General features: G+C 44.9%; 1 protein-coding gene across 1 annotated transcript in view; it reads left to right on the forward strand.

The window, feature by feature from the left end:
- Positions 1 to 14,131, forward strand: part of LOC119452354 (uncharacterized) — a 92,578-nt gene that overhangs the window by 48,924 nt on the left and 29,523 nt on the right. The window contains exon 12 of the mRNA XM_049667703.1: positions 2,133 to 2,206. Within this exon, the coding sequence (XP_049523660.1) occupies positions 2,133 to 2,206 (74 nt within the window). The remainder of the gene's footprint in view (positions 1 to 2,132; positions 2,207 to 14,131) is intronic.

Genomic DNA, 14,131 nt, shown 5'->3' on the forward strand with positions numbered 1-14,131 from the left:
ACGCCAGCATCTTGTATCTTCGCACGTGTCGATCATCGCTTCAAAGTTCACGTACCTTCGCCTCGCAAAGTCCAACTTTTCGAAGAGCACTAACAAACCAATTATAAACCTACTTCGAAACTGCGTCACTACCGCGTTGTCACCTATGAGGGTGTTAATATATAAAAATATCAATAAATACATAAATAAATACGTATTCCCGTTCCGTAAAAGTTATATTTTTCTAATAGGCACCATCGTGACCCTCACGACGTCTACGTCAGCGTCCCTACACAGCACAGCCTTTGCCATCCATACGCGCTACAATATCGATAACCTTGTTGCACTGTTGTGGAGAGAAGGTGTTATGATTTTTGACTGAGCTACTCCCGCTGTGCTTCCTATTACCGAAGCTAGTTGGGTGACGGGCTTATTTGTGGAACTTACAAGGCTTACTCGAAAATACCGTTCTGTGACGGTATTATATTGCCTGATCTCGGTAGTGCTCTACTTCTGCGTTGAGTTGCTTTTACCTATATGAAAAGGCGTTCGCCATAACATTCCAACATATGTGAAACGGAATGTGGAATAAACATAGCGAGGTTTCTGATATATAGCAATATTCTGTGGAATGCCATTTGGTGAAGTGAGCTTTAATGCTCTGACCTTCATATACGCATTCTAGCAGCAATGCTGCGGTCTACTGTGGCATCCACCTCCAAGGAACGCGAGTGGACCTGGATGCTCCCATGAAAGGCAGTCGACGTTGAGCAAAGGAGCTCGTGGCACTCGTCACTGCTGAGGCCAATGCCGTTGGTGAGAACTGTGCACGAATGTTGTCTGCTTGTGGACACAGGTTGTTTGACGCTTTGACGCATATTTCACTCTTACCTGCCGTTATCTCTTCTCACAACAGGACCGACCTCATCGTTAACTAAACGTCGGAGATGGCAACATGTTGAAAAATCAGTTGCTTGAAATCGGCTTGTAAAAATTAAATAAACGCAACATTGCTTCTTTCTTAGCAAACGTAACACAATTCTTGGGCAATAAAGCCCCCCCCCCCCTCCCAAAAAAAAAAGATTGTGGCTATACTCAGCGTGCAGTCACCGAAATGAACCTCGTTCTTTCAGAAATATTGTGCCGTTGTGGATGTTGTGGATGAGTATCGACATCGTATTATAATACATACTTGTATCGGGGGCAACTGTATCACAACGTGCAGCCCTGTGATAAAATGAGCTAAGCGTGGTGCTATTACTAATACTAGTGTCAACAAAAACTCGTTAAACTTAAGCACACGCAAAAATAAATACCTTTGAAGCTGATGCAGAAGCTAAGAGCAGCATGCAGGGAATTATATTTCCATTCTGGTATTCTGGTGGTGTTATCCCTTTAGACATCACAATTGATGAGTAGCCTATGAACGCGTTGTAGTTGCGTACATTTATTCCGAGGTGCTGCGGATTTTGTCGAAGCAAAGCGTAGCTGTTAGAATGATACCTTGCGCTTGTTCTAGTGAGTGCTCATAATTGCTCACAACCTGTCATATTGACTTTCCATCAAAAGAATTGAATCAGTGGCTCGGAGCACACGTAAGAGGAAATAATTAGAACAGTACGAGAGGGAAGGCGAAATTGTTCTTTCGTCATGACTCACAGAACACAGCCTTTCGAACATGGCGTGTCAAACATAATTGTGCCTTCAGCTACGTCGTCGTGTGCAGCAGTACTCGGCGCAATAAAGTGAGTAGACGCAATATGTACGGAGAGGTTGCCGTAGCTCAATATGCCCGAGAATATGGCAGCAGTTGCGATTGGGAGATCCTGCAGTGGTAAGTTGCCGCCAATGAGAGTGAGCACTGCCTTCGTCACTGTGACGCTGCAGTGTCTCGCGCTATGGGCGCGTTATAGGTATGTGATGTGCGTTGCAATACTGCCGCAATGTTTTCATACTTAGATCTTTTACAAATTCGATGCTTGTGATCTTTATACAAATTCGATACAAGCATTTGACTAGCTTCAGGGAAGCTTTTGGTTGTCAAGACATCTAGCGATAAACATAAATTTGTCAAGGTGGTGTTCGATTATGCTTTTCATGTACACTGGCACGGAGACATCCAGTGCTCTCACGGGCTCTTGTATTTTGTGCAGTCGACGTGCAAACAACGTGTGCATTGCAACGGGCGCACTGCAACAGGAGCAGAGGATGCGCCAAAATGCTTTCAGTTAGTGTTGGGTTCCTACTTGACTCTTCACTAACGTGATGTGCACTTAATGAACACCCAACGTTAAAGGTAGCTCGTATTTGTGTTAAATATAAGGGCAATCGCTAAAACTTTGATTATTTCGGTATGTCGCTCCATAGGTAATATTTGTAGCCTTATATTTGATGTACTGTTAGCAAAAAGGAAGCGTAAGACAGCGCTCTCACTGTTTCTCGGTATTTTGCGCAGGCAACGTGCAAACGACGTGTGCATGGCCTCAGGAGCATAGAGGATGCGCCAAAATGCTTTCTGTGAGTGTGGTGTTCATACTTCCTTCCTCACTCATGTGATGTGCACGTAGTGAATTTCTAATGTAAAAGGAAAAAATGCACGGTGCAATGCCGAGTGGATTGGATGCCACTTCGTTATCGTGTGAAAAATCAGTTGCTTGAAATCGGCTTTTGAAAATTAAACAACAAACGCAACATTGCTTCTTTCTCAGCAAACCGTAAAACAAAACGTGCAAAATGCAAGTGCAGAGGTTAATTCAAACTTGCTCTCATTATGTCATCAATCCTGTAAATGTCTGGCGCCATTTACCGGGCGGGAAAACACCGGCTGGCTGTCGGCGACTTATTTTTGATTTGCTGCCCACAAAGAGGGAGGGAGCCACTTCCTTCTGCCACTTCCTTTTCGTCTCTCTCGTGGGCGCACGGTCCTCTCCAAACGCTCCGTAACAATATGTAGTGCCACACTGTGAACTATAACACTTGACAAATGCCAGCTGCACGAGCACGGGCTTTAATCGCCTTCCGTCGGCAACTAACAAATATGGTGGGTAGGTGTGCCGCATAGAATTCGCGGGTTGTGGTTGATGTGCAAGTTTCATATCGTTTGCTTTGATGATTGGTAGCACAAATAATGCTTCGTATTACTGAAACAAACGCAATACAAATCCAACCAGTCAAGTTGACCGGTTTAGCGATTTGGTGCCGCAGCTAAAAGTCTCCCTCCCGTACCCCCACGGCCTTTCGCGCGACGGAAGACGTTTCGCGCGACGTTTGCGCGACTTTCGCGCGACGTTTTCGGCATGCCACGATAACCATATTGTCGGTTTTGCGCACACAATCTCAAAAGTCCTACACGCTTCTCTGGGTTCGATGGGCTTCTGATGTAAGTACGCATATAAAAAAAAACGTACGAAAGCAGAATTTGTCCTCGGCGTCATTTTTTGCCGCCTTGCGCGTATAGCACAAACAATTATGAAAGTGCCCTAACTAGCCCCATTAATTTAGTCGCACCTTAAAAACAGGTGACGAAAATTCCAGTGCACCTCACTGCGCCGTCTCCTAATGCCAATGTGTTACTTTATAAAAGCAGCGCTTAATTACCTTAGATAGTTCAGTAACAAGCACGGAGTGGTGTGGTTGCAATGGGATTGCACAAGCGAAAGGGCGAAAAGTCCGTGCAAAAATGCATGCCAGAACTTATAGTTCCAGAAGCAATAATGGGCAACCCAGTGCTTTAGTTGTAACGGTATACGCTGCAGACTGCGCTTAATAATCGGTGCATATGGTTTTATTTGGCATGCATTCGAGAACATTTGGTTCTTGCATTACAATGAGCAGTTGAGCTGCAGGTGTTTCACAGCCAAGCTTCTAAGTGTATTTTTGCAACGGTTCTTGTGCGGCCGTGATGGTGCGGCGTTGAGCTCCGTATCGAATGCCAATCTAAAAAAGCTTGCAAGGTAACCGGCGCTGAAGACCCGAATTTTCGCTTTGAAGCGTCATTATCCATCATAGTAAAGCTTAGGCCACCAACGTGTACCTCGTATGAATAGAGAGAATTGATAAAGATTGGCTTGTGCTTGCATGAAAACTAGCACGGAGACATACAGTGCTCTCACTGGCTTTTGTATTGTGCAGTCGACGTGCAAGTGACGTGTGCATCTCACCAGGAGCGTAGAGGATGCGCCAAAATGCTTTCGGTGAGTGTTAGCTTCACAATTTCCTCTTCACTCATGTGCTGCGCACTTAGTGACGGTTAAAGCGCGCTCGTATTTGTGTTCGAACATAAGAGCACTCGCTAACACTCTTTAATTTTGCTGTTTTTGGCAACTATCGAAATAAGATCTGTAGACATACATGATATATTTAAAAAGGAAGCCTGGTACACAAACGTATTCTGTAGACATACATGATATATTTAAAAGAAGAAAGCGTAGTACACAAACGTGTATACAACTATTTACATGTGAAGGGTAGTGAGTCTACATAAGCTACGAGACCAACAACATATCTACGAGACCAACAAGCGTACACTCGGAAGGTACAACACAGAGAAGAAAGACTACGCCCGCTTCGTATTTATCGTGGACGAAACCAGTAATGCCCACAAGCATGGTTACAAGCTATCTTTGATGCAATATGGTACCTCCGTGCAAAACGTGCAAGACAAAGACTGTTCTTAAGAGAGACAATTACAGCCAATTCTGAAAGGTGCTGAAAGAATCACGGGGCTTGGGTTCGAAAAATATGGTGGAATGGAAGCATATATTCCGGGTACGCCATTTGAATACCGTAGGTCATCCTTGCGACATCGTATTCCACTTCGTGAACTTCAAGGGTAAAGTAGGAAGTAATCATTTTTTGTATGCTAATAAAGAGCAAGTGAGTCGTATCTAAGGAAATCACACGCAGGTGGTTTCACTTGGTCACACTAGTGTGGCGTGCTAGACGTAGACGTTTATTCTTTCCGCATCGAAGAGATAATGATGCCCTCGAAGTATTAGTTGAAAATTCCCTAGTAGTATTTTAACGCGAAAGCGTTAAGGGCCCCGTGTCGCACAAATTCGGTGTCGGCGTCGGGGGCGTGGCCCTGCCAATAAAATCATCCCTTTTGAAATCCTCAAAGTAATATCTGTCAGAAAATCGTAAAGCACGACTTAACCACAACCTGCAGACATGATAGCGTCGGGTTGTAATATAACACAAACAACTCAGACCCCTTTTCCAGCATTTCTACCATACAACAGGTGCGTCTCTGGGTATGTTACTTGCTAAAATACGATCCAGATGGCGGTCGCGTCCTCGGCAGGTCATACTGATTTTTTAGCCTGCCTAATACGTTTTGGACACGCGTGCGCCTAGGGGTAACAAAGGTCCTAGGGCCTTCTCATTTTGATAAAAGACGGCTTATATTGCCTCTGGAAAAATGCCTTCCCAGCAATGCATTTGTGTTTAAAGGTGAAGCCCTCTTTAAGGGGATTGGTGTAAGCTTGGTCTTTAAACGCTGGCTGTCCCACATTGTGTGGTGTAGTGAAGCCTACACATAGGTAGATATGTTATGCGAACAGGGCCCGAAAACCTCAATCGCGTTTCACTCTTAAAGGCGAAGCTTAAGCGTCCTCAAAGTTTTCGGAGCAGCAGTTGCTGTGACCTGGTCTCCTGGTGCATCTGAACCGAGCTCTTTCGGGGAGCCCGTCGGAAGCGTCCCAACATCCCGTCGGCGCGTGACCAAGAAGACCATTTAGATTAGTCCACGTCTACCACAACCGATTAGAAGGAAGAACCTAATGACAGCCGTTCTTTCGGAGATGCGTGCCAAAATAAAGTAAACAACTATTGCAAGACTACCAAGGCAGCTGTCAAGACTTTTGACTAACTGTGGTGATGAATTAGGAGTGTAAAGAAAGCAAACGTACACAAGAGAACATCTATGATGCGCTCGAAATCTCTCCTATCGGGGAATAGCATGCATAAACATAGCCAAGTCATTTCGTTTGCAGAGATGAGAAAGCGAGAAATTAGGGCATGGCGCAGTCGTTAGCTTTTTTTTCATCTAATACTGCTAATAATGCAGTGTGAAATAAGCTCGATTAGTAAATTTCCGTGATATGGTACTGCATTTGCTTCTGCAAAATAATTTTAACTTTCCGCCCTAGCAGCTTGTTGGGCCACGAAGTCGGCAAGTCCGATTTAGCCTGAATGGCGCAAACAATCAAATATTATGAAATGTGGTTTGAAACAATTTTGCAGAAACAATGGGAAATAAACGTCAGCTTAAACAAATAGCCTAACGCCTCTAGAAAGTACTCGCTTTATTCGGAGAATGATATGGTTCAGGGAGAATATCTGTTAGAACATACCTTAGGTAAATATCTTATTGTAACAGATATTTGTTAGATATTTATTTAATTGGATAGTGAGCTGATTAGTTTCCCATTTTCACACCGTTACATTTTCCTTACCCATTCTTTGTTTGCGCCTACATTAGCCGACCTGCGCTGCATTCTAATGGCACACCCGGAGCAGTTTATCTGTATATTTCTGAATATTTTCTTATCTGCATGAAGCGGTAGCACCCCCTATATATTTGGACTAAACAGGGCATTAGCCACGTTAACATAGATTCACGTGATCTTCTGATGCCCGTATGGTTGAGATCTACAAGAATGCTCTCGACGCGCCACAGCAACCGTAGCACTCGATATTTCTGTTGTGGTCTTGGCGGCATATAAAATTTCACAGCTTTCAAGTCTCACACCTCAGTGACATCGTCACCGTGTTCACGCAGATGGTGCCGTTGTGGAGCCGTACTTCTTGAATCCGCTGTTCCAGTCAGTCGCGTGCCCCACGAACGTGACGTCATCTACTCGTTAGCGACAGCGTCATCGCAGGCAGCGGTTGTCGTCGCTCCGAGCTGTCCTCCAAGAGTGAGAATGAGTAGATCAATATATAAATATGTAGTAGATCAACAGATAAATATATACAACTAATGGGTAGATATAAGCCACGACCCAACGCTGGGTCGTTCTTATACGTTAACTCGAAAGGGGGCCCCTTAGAGCCTTTTATCCGCTCTGTGGCAGCAGTTCGTTCAGGACCCTAGAAAACTTGCTGTCGTGCTTTTCTGACAGTCGGGTTAGCCAAGAAAATCTTCTCGTAGTATACTGTAGGCACGTATTCTTAATGTGTTCAGAAATAAATAACGTGCGCCATTCGTCGAGCTCATATATGGACTTTTTTGTACTTCACAATAAAATTCATTTGCAGAACTTGTAGAACTGGTGCCAGCTGTCTATCGGTAACTAGTGTTGTTCCAGAGGGCTTAATCGGAAGTCCTGCGGGAATATTTGAAAGTATAAAAAATTGTAGAGAGTATGTCACTATGTTTGAGGTCGCTGCGCTTGGCTGCCGGTGACTTCATTTTCTCCGCAATTAAACATCAAATAACGGTAAATGAGTAGTAAATGCTTTTTTAAATGAGAAGCTTATCAGTCTAAACAGACAGTGTGTCCATTTGCCAACCAATTATTTAGGAAAGCAGAGATGCCACAATTGGTATAATGCTCGTGGGCAGCGCCATATAAGATGTTAGCGCCTAAGCTTGATTGTGAGATTGCGCTGAGCTATACGGTCATTGCGCTGCGACTAAAGGTAAAGGCGCCCAGTTTTGTAAAGCACTCCGCACCACACCATGGCAGACGACTCTAGTTCTAAAGTGCCCCCCCCCCCCCCCGGCATTATTTAACATGCACTCAATGCACGGTACGCGAGGGTTCTTGCATTTTCTTTCTTGGAATGCATGCACTGCGTTCGGAATGTTGACCGTGACCTCGAGCTCAGCAGCGTAACACCATTGCTACGGGGCTTTCGACAGCTTAAGATATATATAAGCATGAATTGGAAAGGATATGAATAAACAAGGGTATATACAGACGTGCTCAACCGTTATATAAGGCAGGAATGAAAGAGAACGCTCTCACCATGTTCAGAGCGCATGCGCACCAACGCTACCGGGCCGCGACGACAGCGCAGCTCTCGCTGCTTCGCCGCCTATACTTGGGTTCAACGCAAACTTAAAGAGAATGATGAGAAATCGGTCATCTGTGCCAGCAGTGGCGCACTTCATGCTTGAAGATAGTGTGTAGCAGCGGCGTAACTGGATCTGGTTTGCTGTAGTTGAGAAAAAAATGTAGTTGAACAAGAAAAACGCGCCTTTTAAAGCAAAATCAATGTATGATCTGACCTTCAAAATGAGCACTTTCTAGAACGTTTGTTTACGAGTACTGACTAGACAGCAAAGTGACCCTTTCGTGATGAAAAATTTTTGCATACCGTTGCGTCCTGTATAGTACCCAAGAAATTTTAGTGGCAAGCATCACAATGCCATCAATATGTTGTTATAATAGCTTTTATACAGCTAGTTGTACTTGTTTTCCCGGGAGGTGAATGTTGTCGGGACATCAAGCAATAATATGGTCATGGGAAAGCAGGACATGGAAATACGCACGGTCTATAGGTATCTGGGATTCACGTGTTGGTATGAGTAGGTACCGCGTAGGTACCATGTTGTTACCTTATGTTGGAGTAAAAAAAAAAAACATGCATTCAGGCGGCTTACAACTGCTACTCTTCATTGACGGGTTAATGAAAGGAAACTGTCAAAAACCCTACCAGGTACAAGTGCACATGGTACCCGTATTCTGAAAAAATTAACTTGCCCACTCGGTCTTTTGTAATTAATAATTGAGCGGGCGCGCGTCATTAAATACATTGCGAAACCTCGAAGAGCGATTGTATCCCATAGTTCTGCTCGGGTCTAAGGAGGCTATACACCATACCGTGCCGAATGTGTGTCAGAATGCTTTGTGCACGCCGCTCACCTCAACGTTACTCTCTTTGCGCAGACTGCCACGTGGCGAAGGCGGACGGAATTAGCGCATGCATGCGCTCTGGCAATCAGACGCGTGCTGCGCCGTCATGTGCTCATCACCGACCGGAGTTTCTCCCAGGTGTCGGCACGGGTGGGTACAGTATGCTACATTTATCAATCGATTGTGACAATTTGACATCTTTTAGAAAACGCATTCTCGCCCCACCGAAACTACTTACCTACACGTGCCGAGGGCATAGAAACTGCCTGAAGGCTACAACCAAATAACCATGACTCTTTGTGTCAGATGAAGGTTAGCACCAAAATGAAGATTACTCGAAACTAGTATATAACTACGTTTTTACAAACTTATGCAACGTCCGTCCGTCACATGGCGGCTGAGTAACGATACTGGCGATGAATGCAGGTCGTCAGCACTGAATTTAGCCATGCCAATCTAGTTAGGTGCAAAAAGCACTTTTGAACATTGTGTGAAGGCCGCGTTCTTCAACGTCGCCGTCTTCATCATGCCTGCAGACCGTCCACTGACGGAGATAGGACTTGGTACTCCGGCTGTGGCAACCATTCGCGTGCGCCGCCGTCGTGTGGTCCCATGGTTGCCACTTCTGCGCCTCTATTGTCGCCAGTGGTATGTACCGAACATAATTCATCGATTGTGACGGGACACTGTCACTACTCACATTACGTGCCGACAGTGTACTAATGTGAGCACTTCGAACTATCTGAATGCTTTTGAGGGATAGATTCTGCTTGCAATTTCATTTACGCAGGGGTTTCCATCAATCTATAAGCAGTATAGGTTCACTTTTACATGAGAATTTGATTGTCATGTTATGATTATCACAATCTTGATCATGTAATGCCCTTCATTGGTTTCTCAGGGTAAATAAATGAAAATTTATTTACTTATTTATTTATTTACTTATACTGCCGTATCAGTGGGAGACCGTAACAGGTTAGGTACAAGACATGACGAAAGCAGAAAAAGTTCCTTAGGGTCGAGCCTTGTCCCTTGTAGCGCCGTCGTAGCCACGCTAGTACTCGCCGCTCCCGCTAGAGGCGCAGCTGTGCTCTTTCTTAACCCTTTCGGCCCTGGCGTCGTCAAATGACGACACGACTCAAAAACTTCATTTTGAACGTGAAAACAGAACCAAAACTGCTGGTTTTCTTTTTCGTCGTACAATTGGAAGTGCTAGTGCCATCGCCATCATTAGTCATGTGATCCCCCTGAGGAGCGTTGAAGGAAGAAGAAACGACAACAACAAACATGGCAGACGCATCGGCAGGTACGTGCGCTTTTCTTTCTTTTGTAATTGATGAACCGCTTCATATTTCACGTTGTAATTTTTCTTATAAAATCTAAACAGATAGCCCATAACACGGGCACTTGAATTATTGTCACTGCATGCGCGGATTACTTGCAAAAAGGCGTTTTTTCTGCGTGCGGTTTTGACGACAGCAGGGCTTTGTGGTTGTTCATCGCGTGCTGGCGGGCGGGCGACTTGCGTTGGCATCCGGCTACGTTGAGCTTTTTTTTTTCTTTACAGGTGCACCTAATCCAGGTATACCAGCATCCTCGTTCTACGGCAGGCATTTAGAAGAAAGCACAGATGCACTTTTTCATGAACTGGACAATGGTAATTTGTCTGATCTAGAAGGAGAAATAGACAATTCCTCTGACAGCGGTGATGATCTTGAGGAGCCCGAGCCAGAACATGCTGACAGCGAGGAGGAAAGTGCGGACGATGTTTGCGAGGTGCCGGCAGCAGCTTGGACTAAAAAGAAGTTCGTAAAGCCAGACACATCTTTTGAGTGCGACGAACTTCCTTCTTTGAATACTAACGAAGAGATGCCCTCACCGTGGGACTACTTCAGTCACTACGTTCCCAAGAGCATATTCATTGACATGGCAGAAAGAACTAACCAGTATTCTTTACTGCAAGAAGGGAGATGCGTTGGTACAAATGAACAGGAAATCCGACAGCTGATTTCTCTTCACTTGATCATGGGCGTGATGCGATACCCAAGGCTACGGTTATATTGGAAGCCGGAAATGAAGACTAGGCTGGTGGCATCCACTGAACTCTCACGTAACCGCTTCGAAAAGCTGAGGAACAATCTGCACATCGTTGACGTGTCTCTGCCGGACCCAAAGGATCGCTTCTGGAAGGTGAGACCCCTTCTTGATAAATTTGAAGCAAGGTGTCGGTCCTTGAAGGTGGAGGAACGATTGTGTATCGATGAACAAATTGTTCCCTTCAAAGGAAAGGTCGATATAAAGCAGTATGTGAAAGGCAAGCCACACCCCTGGGGTGTAAAAATCTTCATGCTGTGTGGAGAGTCTGGCATTGTGTATTCTTCCCTGCCTTATCAGGGGTCAACAACAAGGCTAGACGAAAGCCTAAAACAGCAGTATGGCGTGACAGGCGCTATAGTGTCACAGCTTGCTCACCGTATTCCCTGCGACAAGGGGCACAAGCTATTTTTTGACAATTATTTTACGTCACTGCCTCTGCTGCGCATGCTCCTTGATAAGAAGATATTTGCTGCAGGAACAATTCGAGTCAACCGATGTCAAAAATGCCCGCTGGAGCCGGAGAAAAATCTAAAGAAAAAAGGTCGCGGTTCTTCCGCTTCTGTGGTCAGCAAAGATGGAAAAGTGGCGGTCACACGATGGTACGACAACAAGGCTGTGACTCTGGCATCGAACTTTGTGGCTATCGATGATGAAGACACCGCAAAGCGCTGGAGCAAGAAAGATGGGTGCTACATAGAAGTAGAACGCCCTGCTGTTGTAAGAATGTACAACAGCAGCATGGGTGGAGTTGATAAAACTTCCTAGTGGCACTCTACCGCACGAAGATTCGGTCACGAAAATGGACACTGAGGATGATATTTCATGTTATCAATGCTTCAGTCGTGAATGCATGGCTTGAATACAGAAGAGATGCAGTCGCACGAGGGCTGACGTCTGCCAGTCAGCTGGACTTGCTCGACTTCACTCTGAGTATTGCAGAAGCCCTTGCACGAGTCCAGAGCCTGCCGAAGGTGAGAAAACGCGGAAGGCCATCGCTCTCACCTTTGCAACCTTCTAAGGAAGCAAAATATACCGAAAATAGGCCTGTGCGAGATGTGCGATACGACGAGGTGGGACACTGGCCTATTCGCTCTGACAGCAGGGAGCAGCGGTGTAAGCTGGAGGGTTGCACGGGACAAACGCGTATAATGTGTGAGAAATGTAAGGTGCATGTGTGTCTTGCCAAGTCTCGAAACTGCTTCCGAGCATTCCATATGCATAAGTGATGAAATTTGTGCTTGGAACTATATTGTACTTTTCACATAGCAATAAACCAACTTTTCGCTGTTTCGCAACCACTCAGCCCTGATGTGCGGTTTTGACGACGTAGATGTAAATCGGTAAATAATCGCAGAAATGAATTTTTTTTGCTTAGTTAAGTTTCTAGAGTCCTTGAGGTATCAAATATCCAAACGAAAAAAATCTGTGTAGAAAATAAAAATTCCAGGGCTGAAAGGGTTAAGGTCCCTCCATAATGTTTAAGGTAGCGACATCAGCCGCCCGCGCCACCTAGAATGTTCCTGTAGCAGACGACGCCCAGGTTAAAGCGCCGTCGGCTTCATGAATAACATGTAATATATAACATATATTCATATATATATTATGTAATTTACGCTCCGTCTTCCGGAACCAGAAGCCGGCTTCCGGTTCCACTTCCGGTTCTGTTTCCGGAAGCCAGAACCGGAAGCCAGCTTCCGGCTTCCGTAGATTACTTCCGGCGAAATTCCACGGCCGGTGCTTCGCCCACTCATTTTTTCTCCCCGACAATTTTAGTAACGTTTTTCCACTCAATGACAGTTATGTTGAAGAAATACTATTTCAAAATTCGATCATTTGGGTATACAGCATAATTATGGCATATTATAGAAGGCCGGGTTTTGATGGGGGCGAAGTACAAAAACGCCAGTGTACTATGCCTTGGGTTCACAGTCAAAAGAACCCCCACGTTGTCTAAATTAATATCGGTGCCCGCAATACGGTGTGCCTCATAATCATAGTGGTTTTGGCACGTAAAACGTGCCAAAACCGATGCTTGCTTAGATATTCTCCGTTGATCCTCAGTCCTAAGGCTTACCAGTATGAGAGCCTGAATACTTCTTCTAAGCATGCAGTGAATAACATTGGAGAGATTGTGTCTACATGCCTGACCCCTTTTTGATAGGTAACTTTCTACTTGTGGAGAATGAAGGTTGGTGTGCAATCCTTGTAATTTCGCATCTAAGGGGCATTGCATGCATGATACCTTCATCATCAGCCTATATATTGATTTAGCATTAGGTAATTTAGCATTAGATAAATATGGATTTATTGCCGCACAACCTGCAAAATTGTTTTGCCATGACTCACAGAACACAGCCTATAAAACATGGTGTCAAACAGAATGGTGCCTTCAGCTACGTCATCGTTTGTAGCAATACTTGGCACATTGGGAACACGCAACGTTGAGTGCGCAGAGGATTCAATTTACCCACACCTCAATGTTCAAGACCCTTTCCTTAGCACCGCTTAACAAAAAAACATGCACAATGCAAGTGGTCGCTCGTATTTGTGTTCGTATTTGTTCCGGAAGCCAGAACCGGAAGCCAGCTTCCGGCTTCCGTAGAATGCTTCCGGCGAAATTCCACGGCCGGTGCTTCGCCCACTCATTCGCTTCGTGGATATGCGGTGTTTTTTGCATTGAATTTGCATCCAAATGTGGAGAGGTTAATTTGCATCCAATATAACGATATATAATGATAACTCCTATTATTGCATCCAATATAACGATATATAACGATAACGACTACGATTGATAAAATTTGGCTGGTAAATTGAGTAAATGCTATGAGCCAATTTCTCAAAACACGCAGACAGACGGGACTAGAATAGAAGATTAAGCCTCAACTATCAAGGATGCTTCCACTGCAGTAGACCCATTATTTCCAAATGAAAGTGCCACATCAGCTGCTTGTTTATGTATAACATGAAAATATCTGAAGTTCATGATTTCTTTTTTACAATGAGTCCACATAGTTTGTGCCGCCTATACCTGTCGGGCTAGTTTGGCGGATTGCACTTTCGCCGGCGATTAGTTCCTGAAGCTGGGCTGCTTGTTGCCCGAGAATATAGCAACAGTACCGATTCTGAGATTTTGCAGTGGTAAGGTGCGGCCACTGATGCAGCGACAAAGGGTTTAGCGCTGTGTACGCATT

This window comes from Dermacentor silvarum, chromosome 5 (genome assembly GCF_013339745.2).
Source record: "Dermacentor silvarum isolate Dsil-2018 chromosome 5, BIME_Dsil_1.4, whole genome shotgun sequence".
Classification (NCBI taxonomy): domain Eukaryota; kingdom Metazoa; phylum Arthropoda; class Arachnida; order Ixodida; family Ixodidae; genus Dermacentor; species Dermacentor silvarum.